Source organism: Chroicocephalus ridibundus, chromosome 2 (assembly GCF_963924245.1).
Source record: "Chroicocephalus ridibundus chromosome 2, bChrRid1.1, whole genome shotgun sequence".
NCBI lineage: Eukaryota > Metazoa > Chordata > Aves > Charadriiformes > Laridae > Chroicocephalus > Chroicocephalus ridibundus.
Window position 1 is genome coordinate 154838152 of NC_086285.1, and position 13575 is coordinate 154851726.

A 13575-nucleotide genomic window follows, 5' to 3' on the forward strand; every position below is an offset into this window, starting at 1 on the left:
CTACACAACAACTCTTCCTGCAGAAGCAGCTTAATCCCAACAACTGCTTAGAACCCATGACGATGAACTTAAAACTGCAAATGTGAAATTTATGTAGCAGTGTAACATAAAATCCAAGCCACAAAATTTTATCAAAGGTTACTATATTTACCAGATATTCATTATTTCATTAAAATTGGGGTGTAAATTTTTAAATATTTTTTAGCTTCTACTTATTTTAAGCATTTCATTTTGCAAAATCTATAGATGAACAACAGTATTTTCAAATTAAATCAATAGTAACTAAATCATATTTTCAGGATTTTTTAGTCTTATAATGTGTTCTGATTCATTTTCATTTCCCTTTAAATACCGTCAGAATCCAAGTTTTCTGCTTATTCTACTGATAGGCTACACACTCTGAATTAAAGCACAAAGCAAGCAGCCCGCTTTGCATTATTTCTACTTAAAAAGATGGCAGGTACGGTCTATTTCCGCATCCTTCAACTCAGTATTAGCATAAAAAACTGTCCTAAGATGTAACTGTCATGCACAGCTATGAACCTCCTCAATGTCTGGGGAGGGCGTTTATGTTGTTGCTAACTTTTTAAACTTTATAGCATATCAGCAACACTGTGATGGGTCTGAACAAAAGAATCAGCCTGCACACTCCCAGGAATTAATATTGTGACACTGTTTTTTCCTTTCTCTGTAGGGTTATTTGTCATGAACTACTCAAAGTGTGTGCATGTGCACCCACACATACACACACACACATCTCTTAACTGCTTTATCAATGAGGATTTAATATATGGCCTGGATACTTTATGCCTGAGAGACTGTAGTGCTAATGTATACAGTACATTTAGAAAGTGTAGTAAATTCAGTTTTATAATTGCTTTATCACCTATCATTTCTCTGTATCAACATGACTACACCAAGAACGTTTTACAATTGTAATCTCAATCCAGCTAGAAGTCACAAATCAACAAAAAAGAACCCTCACCTAAAAAACCTGGCATTTTTTCAATAAAGAATACAAATCCTGAATATTTACAGGCTGTGCAAATTAAACTAAGTTAATGACTACAGGAAGTGATTCTTATTAACGCCCTGATGTTGGAACTAGTGACAGAACACATTACACGTTCCTCCTAGATAACTTACATAAACATATCTACAACTCTGTCCTGCCATGCTCCTCCACCTTGATTCAATCTCACAGCCATAGTTTTTGCTTAGTTTTATAATCTTTTTTTCTGTAAGTCAGCAACCTTATCTGAGGACCTGAGATTTTTCATACACTTAAATCTGAGCAAAACTGGTTATGATTATCTGCAGCCCAATTGCCTGAAAACTCAAAATAAAGACAGAAAAACTACTGCATTTAAACACTGTAACAACTGCTTTTTTAATATTTACCTGTGGAATATACACTTTTAAATATTCCAAGTGAATTCATTATGATTTTAAGTCAGATGGTAGCAATACCAATACTAGCACATGCACTGGCAGTATTACATCAGTGTTTCATAATATTAAAATACTTTGTCACAAAGATTTCTTGGATTTTGATTTTCAACATATAGCCAAAGGATTTATTTCTATACAGGTAGTGAATTATTCTCAACAGGTACACAGCACAAAGCAAGCTATATGCCAATAATCTGAACCCTACAAATTGTCAATATGTATGCCTTTATGTCCATAAACATGTTTCAACAACATGCCTTTTCAGAAACTCTTATTCTTCTCTGTTTCCACCCAGTTGTTTTATAGGGTTCTCTAATTTTCATTCTTGAAGCTAATTTTGTGTCTAAAAAAAAAGCTACTTTCCCTTTTCAAGGCAATTATTTGGCTTTTTAATATTTAATTGGAGGCCACATGATGTTTCTTTTATGCCCCTATTCAATCTGAAGCAATATAGAGCAGCAATCTGAATTCACATGAGACAGACATGAATTTCAGCACTCCAGAGTTCTCAACGGACAGGCCAAGGAACTTCCCAGTAAAATAAAAAAAATACATTTTGGCTCTGAAAAAAATTAAACAGAAGTCTTTTATTTCTGCAACTTAATGAAATCTGGAAAAATCCCCTGTGGTTTTCTGTCTGACATCTCAATTTTGACAATTATGAAAGCCTTCTGCAGTCTCCATTTACAGACTAAAATAATACAGCTTTCCTTTCAAATCAGTCATGTTAAAAATACTTGGCAAACACTTTTGAGAGGCTAAATATCAAGCCAGTTTAAGAACTGCGATGAGTTTTGACCCATTTTCAAATACTTACAATGGCTAGCAGATTTCTTCCCTTACTCCCATCCACACAACCTCACCTTTGCAAGGCAGAAGCAGGCCAGCATTCTCACTCGGTAGAAACATTGCTCCTGTTCTAGTATATCAGTCAGTGCAAGTCGTGATGCTGGAGTAGGGAACTTTTCCAATGCTAGAATGGCTTCTTCTTGTGCAACCACATCTCTCTCATATCGAAGCTGATACTGCCACATGAAATCAGATTGTTCAAATTCTACCTTCCTCAGTACTGACATATCAGGGTCTATTCTTATCCAGAGCAAAGGGGAATCAGCACTATGACAGACATGAAAAACATTAATAGCTTACAACATTTCAAGACTATAGAAATTCAAAAGATGTTCTAACTTGTTATGAGTTATTTTAAAAGTATCCAAAGAACCATAAAAGAATCTAAGTTAGAGGGGACTTCTGAAAGTCACCTGGCTCATTCTCCTGCTTCTAGGATGGCAATTCTGTAGCCTCCCAGGGCAATCTGTACAATGAGTTACAATGAATTACAATGAATACAGTGTTTTAGTATTTTTAATGTACAGATCTCTGTTCATGGTAAACTACTGTATAATCTCAAAATATTAAATTCTACTTCCTCAGACACCATAAATTTCATAGATGAGCAGCACTTTATGACCTTTTACAGTTTAAGACTACAAAAAAAAATTCAACAAAGAAAATCTGGTTGTAAACACCCAGTTTTCTATATACTTTTTTTTATCAATATATGTGAAAGTGCTTTACAAACACACATACGCTATGGTGTTGAAAGCTGACAAGTGTAACCATGCAAACGCACAGACCTGCCAAGCCAAATAATGATAAAAGTGAAAGGATTAAAGTTTTAGTCCTACAGATAAAATTACTCAGTTGTATTCCATCCAAAGAAGCATTTTATACTTTAGTATTCACACAGCACCGTGACCGCAGAAGTCATTTATGGGAGCAACAAGCGCAAACTATATAATAAAGTCTCTTACTCAGCTTTACACACAGAATTGGTAACAGCAAAATACAGACATGGAATTCGGAGAGAGTTCAGAACGATGAAGAGAGCATCATTATAAATATGATGCGTATTTCTATATACATCTGTAGAATATCTAGAATTACTGTCAAGACAGTAGCTAGAGAAGAAAGGATAGTGAAAAGAAGAGTGTATACACAGGATTTAGAAGAATAGAAAAGAACAAACATTATCATATATGCTTGGAGCAGAGGAGTCCAAACTGGACAGAAGAATGACAGCATCGTTGATTAGAAGGTTAGCAGATAAACAAAGCATAACTGACTTGCATAGAATCATATACCAGTTCAAAGGTAGTTGTAAGAAAATCGTTAAGGTCTCAGCTCAGTGTAATGCAATAGCTACTTGAACATAACTGATCAGAACTACTCATAGATATTCATGCGAATTGTTCTTAAATACAATTAAAAACTATTTATTCATATGTCGACTGTCATATAGAAATGATTAACAGTAACTTGCTCAGTGAAAATATCCCCTATAAAATTATTTCTCATCGTATTTTAGATGTTATATTTACAAGAATCTCCAACACTTTTAAGGTGACACGCCATCTATATTCTTCAAAAAGACACATTTAGTTTTCAAGAGCAGATTATTTACTTCCCTCGGTCAGCAAACAAGGTACCAACACCTTCAGGATTTCTGAGAGCACTACTGGTTCCAAGTCAAGGAGGGTAAAGCGGATATTTACACTGAGCAAGAATTTGCTTCCAAAGAGATAAGCAGTTCCAACTGAAATTAATGCCGGTATGAACTTCAGTATGAAGCATTTAATCACTTATTTTCAATCTAAAAGGATTCTTTCAGAATTGACCACAGATTTCAGGAACTTGTCTGACTTAGTGCTAGTTAAATGGTCTTCATCGAGGTCCAACAAAAAGTGCTCTTACTTTGTTTCACGCAAATTCTTATTTATATTTTACCTATGAAGTCAGATGAAAGATATCATTAGAAATGTGCAAGAAAGAATCAAGTCATTTATTCTATTATCTTATTATGCCTAAGTTTTTTTTAACCTGATTATAGTAGTTTAACCATACATTTTACGCGTCACCAGAATTTTCCCAGCTACAGAAGAGAAGTCTCAAAGAAGGCAAAGAAATGTGGTTAGCCTTGAAATTTGCCAGTCACATAATGAAGTACAAGATTACTACCAAATCCTTCAAAATAGCATGCTTTAGACTCCAACAAGTTAACTTACTCCATAGCAGAAAGGTCCATGTCCACCTCTTCTCCGTTCATCAATGGAATCTTCTTCTTCTTATTTCTATTAAAAAAAGAGAAAATAGGAAAAAAAAGTATTTAAAAATTATCATACTAGCAAAGATATGTTTATATCTTAATAGAGCTTAAGCCTGCAAAAGTACTCTGTGTATTTCACACCAAAAAGTAATGCTCTCTCCAGCAAAAAATATTGACAAAATTGTGCTGTGCATTAGTTTTGTTCAAATAATAATCAACAATACTTTACATTGGTTTAAACTTGACTCCCACCATTTTTACAATTACATGTAAGCACACAACTTTGAGAAGTAGAGGTGAAAGTAGTTATCAACATGCATTACGCAACTGAGAAAAATCTGTCTGGGAATTACATTACCTTTTTTGCTTATTAGGTTTAGCGAACAGCCCTGGCACTCTTAACAGAAAAGGAAAACTACGCGAGTGCTTCATTCATATGCCTTCACTTGAGGCGCTCCTCCGGCCTACATTTGTCTTCCCTCTAATTTGTCTTTCCCATTCAAAGGCATTTTGAACACTTTAATTAATTAGAGCCTTAATTCAACTCATTCTATATGAATAAGCTCTTTATAAAACTTCTACAAAATTTAAGGCCTTTCCTTACAATTAAGAAATACATATAAAATGTAAGGTTTCCTGCTGTCCGTAAACAGTAGTAAATTATATTTTCTCCTCTTACATCATAGGTAAATCTTATTCAGTAAGATTAGCAAAATATAACCACTAAATTTAAAACGCATATATTTATCATCAATGCACTATACATTTTCATATATGCATACTAAAAATATTTGCAGTTTGTATTTTAATTCTTACCTTCTGCTTTTAGAATGGCAAGGTATATCATGTTTAAGACTGTTTTCTTCAATCTGCAATGTGTGGTTGAATGATCCATCAAGTTCTTGCACTGTCACTTTAAGAGGACCCTTCAAGTTCAAAAGATTTTGTTAGTAACATTAAAATTATGCTTATTAATGTGTAGGTATACTTGTATGTGTAGGTAAAATACGGAAAATGGACCTTACCACGTATTTCTGAGTCCCAGGAGACGTGTAGTCTTGTTTTATTTCCAATTCCAATACATTCCGTTTTCTATTAAATGCAAAGCTACCATAAAATTTTACCACTCCACTCTGGTCACTAATAAGCAGTATAGGAATTCCAGTGCACAATGCAGTAGTTATAAACAAACATAATTCTCAATGTTTTCACTCTTTACACTTGCTTTATGCTTCATTCCTAGAAATTCCCATCCCAAGAAAATGAGCAAATGAAAACACTTATGTTCATTCACGAATTTTTAAAGATTTTTTTTTCTTTCAACTGTTCTTTAATGTATAATCATGTACCTTATGTAAAAACACTGAAGTACAATGAAAATTATCTAGTAAGAAAAGTCACTATGAAACACTATATTGGACCCCACTACATTCAATGTTCTTGGCATGCTCTCAGAGAAAGTAATCGAGTAAGACTTCAGTAATTTCAATATGATTTGTTTTACTATATATTTCAGTTAAATAAAAATCAGGGGAAAATGTAGACATTAGCTTCTGTTTTCTACCCATTCTACATTTAACTCAATTATTTTACTGCAGTTTTTCAAACTGAGTCGTTGTGAGCATTCACCTGTGCGTGTGTGTATGTAAGTTCACATTTACATGAGAGTATACAGTATGACTGATAAAAAGTAATGATCTGTTCCTGTGAATAACTTCATCATTCCTTATTTGTATGACAGCCATTACTACACTTTATTTATAGTAACTGAAACACTAGAATGAAGTATTTTAGTCTAGTGCGTGCTCCCAAGTCTCTGACAATGTAAGACAAAAGCAGGGAAGAAAAACCTGTTGTTTCATGTCCTTACATTTAAGGGAAGAACTGCCAGAGTCAAAGAGACTTCTTAACATACACGTGTGATTGATTTTTCTCCCAAAATATGGTCATTTGGCTAGATACCTCAGGCTGGTTCTGTTCACAGTGGCTGCCTTTATAAAGGTCTGTGACTTTGTCATCAGGTACAACTTAAGGCATTTCAGTGGTTTCTTCAGCACAAGGCTTGAACTCAGCATCAACACAGCACTCAATAGCATAAGATAGCGCTAGTTAGCAGTAATAAGGTAACCTCCCAAATGACACAAAGACCTCCTGTGGTCTAGCAAGGTGGAAAATCTACTATCACAGATGCAACAGTGTTTGAAGCAGGGTAGGGAGGTTGCAACCATAGGATTAAACACAAGTTACAGCTAACAGGATCGGCCTTGGGGCCAAAATCCAGAGCAGCCGAAAAATCCCCAAATCTGAGAGTTACTATTTTTCTCTCCTTACAGAACAGATATAGTTAAGATTCAGCCAGCTCCAACAGTAATGCTGACATTTACGTATAGCTGCAGTGTAATTGTATGTACACATAGAACTCCTCAAGTGCTTGGCACAGCTAAGTGTGGAAGTTAGAATAATATGTATTTATACTTTATGAATACTTTTGAGGCACATAAAATACTAACTTCTCATATTACTCTATAAATATTAATTATACAGTGTTTCTTAGTTAATATTCAGATGCATGAAGATTACTAAGTCAGCTCAAATAAATAATGTCTAAATAGAAATACCCACTTTTGTTTTCTGTTAGAAAACTAAGGTATGGTTTTGCTGCAGTCATGTATCAGCTTAGCCTGCAGTCATGTTAAATAAAACTACCAATTAAACCTATTAAATGAAGCAAATTCAAATTTACCATCATATCAATTCAAAATAAGAAACCCTATTTCTTGACTAATATCACTGAAATGTGAAGAATCCACACACAGAGGTTTATTTTACCTGCAATTGTAGTATTAACACAAGCTACCAAGCTATTAAATGTTAGTGTATTTTCAACTATCAATCTGCGCTTTAAGTTACTTACTTCACGGTGATTTACTGGAAATCACATCTTAAAATGCACCAGACTATAGCATTTTCCATGTCAGACTTCAGCATATTTCTATGGGCAGTGTCCTCTGGAATCCCTTTAGTATAATTTGGCCTTAAATTCCAGCAGAGTTCTTGTGCTTCTTTCAAAGTAGAACTTAAAATCATGAAATCCCTTCTACTAAAGAACACCCAAAAAAGCCAGCGTACTCTAAAGGGCTATGAAAGGAGTGTGAACCTGGGGCTCACATCTATTTCTAATTCAAAGAATAACGTACCTAACTTTTAAGCAAAGATATTTCATACCTCTCTTCACATTCCTTTAGTACTGCCAATTAAAAAACAAATTCATTCTCCATATTAACAATCCAGACCAAGAATAAAAAGGATACACCCACTGCTTTATTAAAGGTTGGATGTCTTTGCCAGAGACATTTGAGATAGATTTCAAAAACCCAGATGTGGAAACCAACATCTGACTCCACATATGTGACTGGAACTTCTGAGATGAAGCAGTGCTGGCCAGACTCAACAACTTGTTGAAAACCTAAAATGATAAAAAGTTACTACTTTCACTAAATACTTCAATATATAAAATAAGTTTTTCTGTTTAGTTGCAGCTGAATTGCAACTAAAGGCCAATAAACTCATTCTCTGACAACTGGCCTCAAAAAAAGTCTTTCAAAATAAAGACATTTCAGAAAGTTATTTGTCCATATCAGAAATTGTGATTTGCAGACACAAAGTATTTTTACTTAAAGCAAACCATCCACGATGCTGCGAAAAGCTCTGAAACCCCACGTTCTTAAGATGAGAAATGTTTAATGGTAATAAAGTTAAACTAAAAATCTTATTTGCTCATCACTGCTACAGGTACAACTTACCACGCAGCTTTTTAACAAACACAGTTGAATTCAAAGTCAAATACAGAAACACTTTTTGGCATCCATTTTCTAGTTCTAAGCACCTCTATACTTCCAAACCATACAATTTGTGAGGTTACGTCACTGCAAGCAGGTGTGGCCTTTATTTACCAAATTATAACGTAGAGGGCAAGGGGTGCATTTTTAATCAGTTCTTTCCACCTGAGCTTTTTCAAAGAACCATCAGCTTTCAAAAATTATCTACAGTAAAACAGATCACTAACTATATCTGCTTTTTAGAAATAAAAGTCATCAAGCTCTCTGCTTTGCTATTCCTTTATAAAAATTGCAAAGAATAATTAAAATTTATGTAAGGAAAGCTTAAAAAAAGGTATATCTGCTGTATTTTCAACCTGACAAGACAACTGCTTATAATAGCTCTAGCACAAGCACATACATTTTAACCTAAAAAAAGCCAAACAAACAAATAAAATAAAACAAAGAAACCTCTAGCTGATAGAAAAAGGTACCATTCAGTTTCTAACTGGATGTTTGTTCATAGTACTCTATCTTTTTTAAAGCACGTCAAAAAACATATTTAGTAAAGAAGAAAACCTACAACTCCGCAGAAGCTTAGCATTTTAGAATAAAATGACAATCTTACATTCAACTGCTTTTTCTAATATAAGGATTATGTTGCCTCTAGCACTGAAAATTTTATAAAGTGCAGGGAGCAGAAGCTAGATTCTCATTACTTTCATTATTTATAATTTGAGTAGATTAGCTCACAGCAACACCAGTTGGGGTCAGTAAAGCAGGTTCTCAGTGTTAACAACCAATCACAATAACCAAAACCAATGAAATATCTTAACATTAAAGAGCATATGCGATATATAAAAAGTATTACAAGTTTTGTATAAGAATAATAGCTAACCTTACCAAACACAAATAACCCACATTTTATGTTTATTCTATCCTGCTAAAATTGAAAATACAAATGGAATCCTATGACGACCTGTTTTGTTCTTCCTTAAACACCATTTAATGAATAAAATGCAAATAATGACAAAAAGTTCTCTATATTCCACATAATCATTTAAATACCTACCTGTAACATGAACTCCATGCTAATCCTGTTCTCAATCAGTCTCATAACAAGATGAGCTTTACACTGGAACATAGTGTAATATTCCCAGGACAGTGTGTGAGGGTGTTTGATAGAAAAATGTAAATGCGATGCAGGGCTGAAAAAGAAAATAAAATAAGAAAACCAGCTCCCCGTTTTGTATTTTATGGAACGAAACTTAAAATCTACCTTAGCAACCAAGATTACATCTGCACCGACAATTACTTAGTATCTCTTTCACTGCTTTAAAGTTATAATTTATAACATGCTTAAAATGACCACACACTCGTAAAGAAAGGTGACATGGGTGTATGTGCCTGGCATACAGCAAGTACTGGACAGAGAATAACGACAGGTAATAGATGCTGTGTAGACTTGAGTCTGGAAATTACTCATGAATTGACATTTCTGTTGCTCCACTTCCATCTAAAAGTGATTGTACAGCGTGAATATTTTATATTTAAATAAGTAATTGTTGCAATTAAAGAAAAGTAAGAGTTTTGAAATTCACAGCAGATTTTCATGTGATGAGCCAAAGGAATTGCTTGGGTTTTATTTTAGTTAGCAACTGTATGGTTTCAATACTTTGGCAAACTGATGGCTTCTGAATCAGATAACATGCCAAGGAAGACTAGGCAGAGCATCGTGTTAGCGCTGCCACACTGTTTCCATAACTTGAACTACCTGTGGTGCTCTTTCACACACACCCTTTGTATCTATAAGCAAAATGTTTTAAATGTTTAAATTGCATTCCACATCAGAAGACAGAGAGATGGTGAAACCCTGAAACTTTTAAAAACAGAACTGATTTCTGGATAGCCTTAGTGGCTGTACAGCAATAAAACACCGAAAAGACTTAATTTTTTCCACCAAGCTTTACATTTCAGAATGCAAACATTTTGACTTCTAGCCCAAAGTAGAAAATTAGCTGCAATACTGTAATTCTCAAGAAAAACAAGACCTTTTTTCCCCCTTTCCAATTGTTTGAGAAGTGGCAATAATTAGAAGTCTGACTTCACTTTACTGATGAATCAAGGCTGTAGCAACTGTATTTTGTTGTGCTATATTTTTTCTTTCAGTTCTTTCCACTGGACACTAGAGTTTTTAATGAACAAATAACAAACATCTTAAGAAACTGGACCCACGCAATGTCAGGCCAACTTCTTCAGAAGCCGAAATCCAGACTTATTTTATGCTGGTCAGTAGAGAATCACAAACTAGCCATTGCGACATAGAAAATGCTAGCTACTTAAAATTTCTGAGCTCAAAATGGGATTCCTCCCCCGTGATTCTCGCTTACGGATAACCTAACTAAACCACTTCAAGATGGACCAGGCCCTTGATTTGTCCAAAGACTTTAGAAGAAGACACTGCAAGATAGAACAAAATGATTTATGATAAGCACTATAAGCCTGGTCCTTCATACCAACTACCTCAGGAAAAAACTAATCTTCCAGAACCTCCAAAGACCTGTGAAGCAAACCATTTTAACTCTGACCAATCTTTCTATGCGGTTGACAGATATATGCCAGCAAGAAGAGTTCTACCAGGACAGGACCAGCACTTGGCTCCTTATCTGCAGCTCTTAAGATTTCAGGAGATGGCAAGAACCAAGGTAGCGGCAACACATTATTATTTTTTTTCCATCCTTCTGTTTACTGGGAGACTCCCTTGACTTTAGTCATGAATGTCTGTTTAAACATCTTAAGATACAAAAAGAAAAGTACTTCAAATTTAAGCAAGTACTACCCTTCTTAGGTAGACTAAGTATATAAATAAGAAGGTGTTTAGGTTTACTACTTGCTGTTTCTAGTTGGTAAGCAATTGATAAAGTTGTTCTTATCAAAATTGTCCTTTTATTTTGGATACTTTTCTATTCTGAGGTAGGGAAGGGTTAGGAACCATGAAACAATTGAAATGAAGGGAGGAAACTGAGGTTGTGGTTCAGACATTATATAATAATTTGGTTTCAGTATAAAACTATTTATCCAGCTTCAAATTATACAGTTGATTGACTTTGGTAAAATTCTTCTCTTGAAAATTACAACCAAGCCAGGACCCACATTCTTGGCCTTCTTAAATTTACTAAGTGTTGATTGATTTTGGTACTGGTTACATTATTTAACGGCAAATCAAAACTGAGACAAGTTCATTCAATATCCATATCTTTATTCTGATTATATTTTTCTTCAATCATTAGACTTCTAAAACTTTTATTGAACTGGCACCAAATGAGAATTAAAATTAGCAATATGGACCTAGAATCTTTGTCAAAGTGAAAATTGAACTAGCTCTTCTATGGAAATTTATAATGCTCACACCCTTGAACACACTCCAGTTCTTCAATGTAAACCCGTCAATATGCTGCTTCCTTTTGAAATATATCTACATGTATTTCTTAGTGGTTTTAGTTTTTACAACAGGGTGGTACCAGCACAATCAAAGACTGAAGAGAATCAGAATCTGAGAGGGGAGAACGCAAAATGAAAATGTAACAAACACAAAGGTTTGTTTTGAAACTGCCATCTATGCAGCAGATAACCTGCTGTTTTCTTGCTTTCATTTTCCCAAGCTCTAGGATTTTTTGTTTAAAAATAAATGTTCTGGAGAGTAGTGTTTGTGTTTCACTAGACATAAACAGGAAGAATCTGTGAGACCTGTGTTTTGCATAGAAATTAATCATGTGTCTGAAAAAAGTTACTTTTTCCCCAGTGATTTCTTTCCATATTCTGCTTCTAATTTAGTTGAAAAATGACATTATTAATTAACCCAATTTTTTCTTCATATTATTATTAATTGGGACTGCTGTAATGCAAATATGCTTGGCAGGAAACCACATCATAACAACCACAACAAAGAAAAAATACATTGGAGAGAAATGTTCTAGATGTGGTTAGGAAAATACCTCCCCAAATACAAATAGTTTCCCTGAGTCAGGAACATATACTTTATTTACATACAGGGGAACTTTGCAACCTACAAGAAACAGCAAGTTGTAATTTATATTTAAGTGACATTATGATTATTATTAACAAGCCATAATACAATGAAGCAGAGAAACAGATATAGAAACAGTGTCTAACAGTAATACATCACATAGAGGAAGTATACATTTAAGAGTATCAGAACTGGATTTTTTCAATTATTTGTGTTCATATCTAGAATACATACAATAGAACTAATAAAAATAACAGTTACAAAGAGACTTGACTTTTAATCAATTTCCTTTTTTTTTTTTTTTAACATGTGCCCTTTTTCTCTAATTTTATGTGATCCTATCAATCTCAGTTTAGTTTCTTGATAAGGGAGTGTGTTGCCAAATTGTAATGCTGCCAATTAAAAAGACACACAAAACATAACTCAGTACCCAAAATTTTCCTTAAAAAAAAAAAAAAAGAAAAGAAAAAAGACACCATCACCAACAGGATGCCTAAAATGAATGCTGCTAGCTGTAGCTTGCTCTTCAGAGGTATATGTAACAAAAGCATCCAGGTCTGCTTCGCTACTTGAAAGAACAGTACAGTGAGCTAAATCAAAATCCATCATGGACAAAACTGAGTAACGGCTTGGCATACATACACAGCTGCATCTGTGATTGTCAACACGGTAGTTGTTGAGGATTCTCCTGGCTGGGAAACTAGCCAATATGTCCTATTCCTGATTTCAGAAAACACTTTCTTCTTTTATCATTTCTCAAAAAAAGATGACTATTGAAATTTTAAATGGGTTATTTGTATACTTGATTCAGTTCTAAATCCAGAGTTTTAATTTTAAATGAACCAAACCTGACTTGCACACACTCGAATGCAAGAGAACCACTGCTGCAGACAATTTCAGATGTATTTTCATAACACAGGGGCTTCTGCTAAAGTAAAGATTTAAGACATTCACATACTCTCCCACTCCACCTGCACATGCTAAACCTCACAGTTTTGAGTTTCCAAAGAGCAACTGTCTGTGAGGCTTTGTCATAACTAGATTAATCTATCTAAGAAAAGAAAAACCCAGAAAAAGATTGTCATTGAAACCTGGGTAAACTCATTGATCTGACTTCTAGTAATACTTTTCTACCTCCACTGGTTAGCGCTACTCAGTGGGTAGTATAGCAG

The 13575-nt window shown here is 34.3% G+C and overlaps 1 protein-coding gene across 1 annotated transcript in view; it reads right to left on the minus strand.

The window, feature by feature from the left end:
• The window catches only part of TAF2 (TATA-box binding protein associated factor 2), a 66091-nt gene that overhangs the window by 33767 nt on the left and 18749 nt on the right, over positions 1-13575 (minus strand). Inside the window, exons 9-15 of the mRNA XM_063324092.1 lie at positions 12834-12844; positions 9449-9690; positions 7870-8024; positions 5584-5698; positions 5375-5484; positions 4518-4583; positions 2316-2568 (exon numbers count right to left, since the gene is read on the minus strand). Of these exons, the coding sequence (XP_063180162.1) occupies positions 2316-2568; positions 4518-4583; positions 5375-5484; positions 5584-5698; positions 7870-8024; positions 9449-9690; positions 12834-12844 (952 nt within the window). The remainder of the gene's footprint in view (positions 1-2315; positions 2569-4517; positions 4584-5374; positions 5485-5583; positions 5699-7869; positions 8025-9448; positions 9691-12833; positions 12845-13575) is intronic.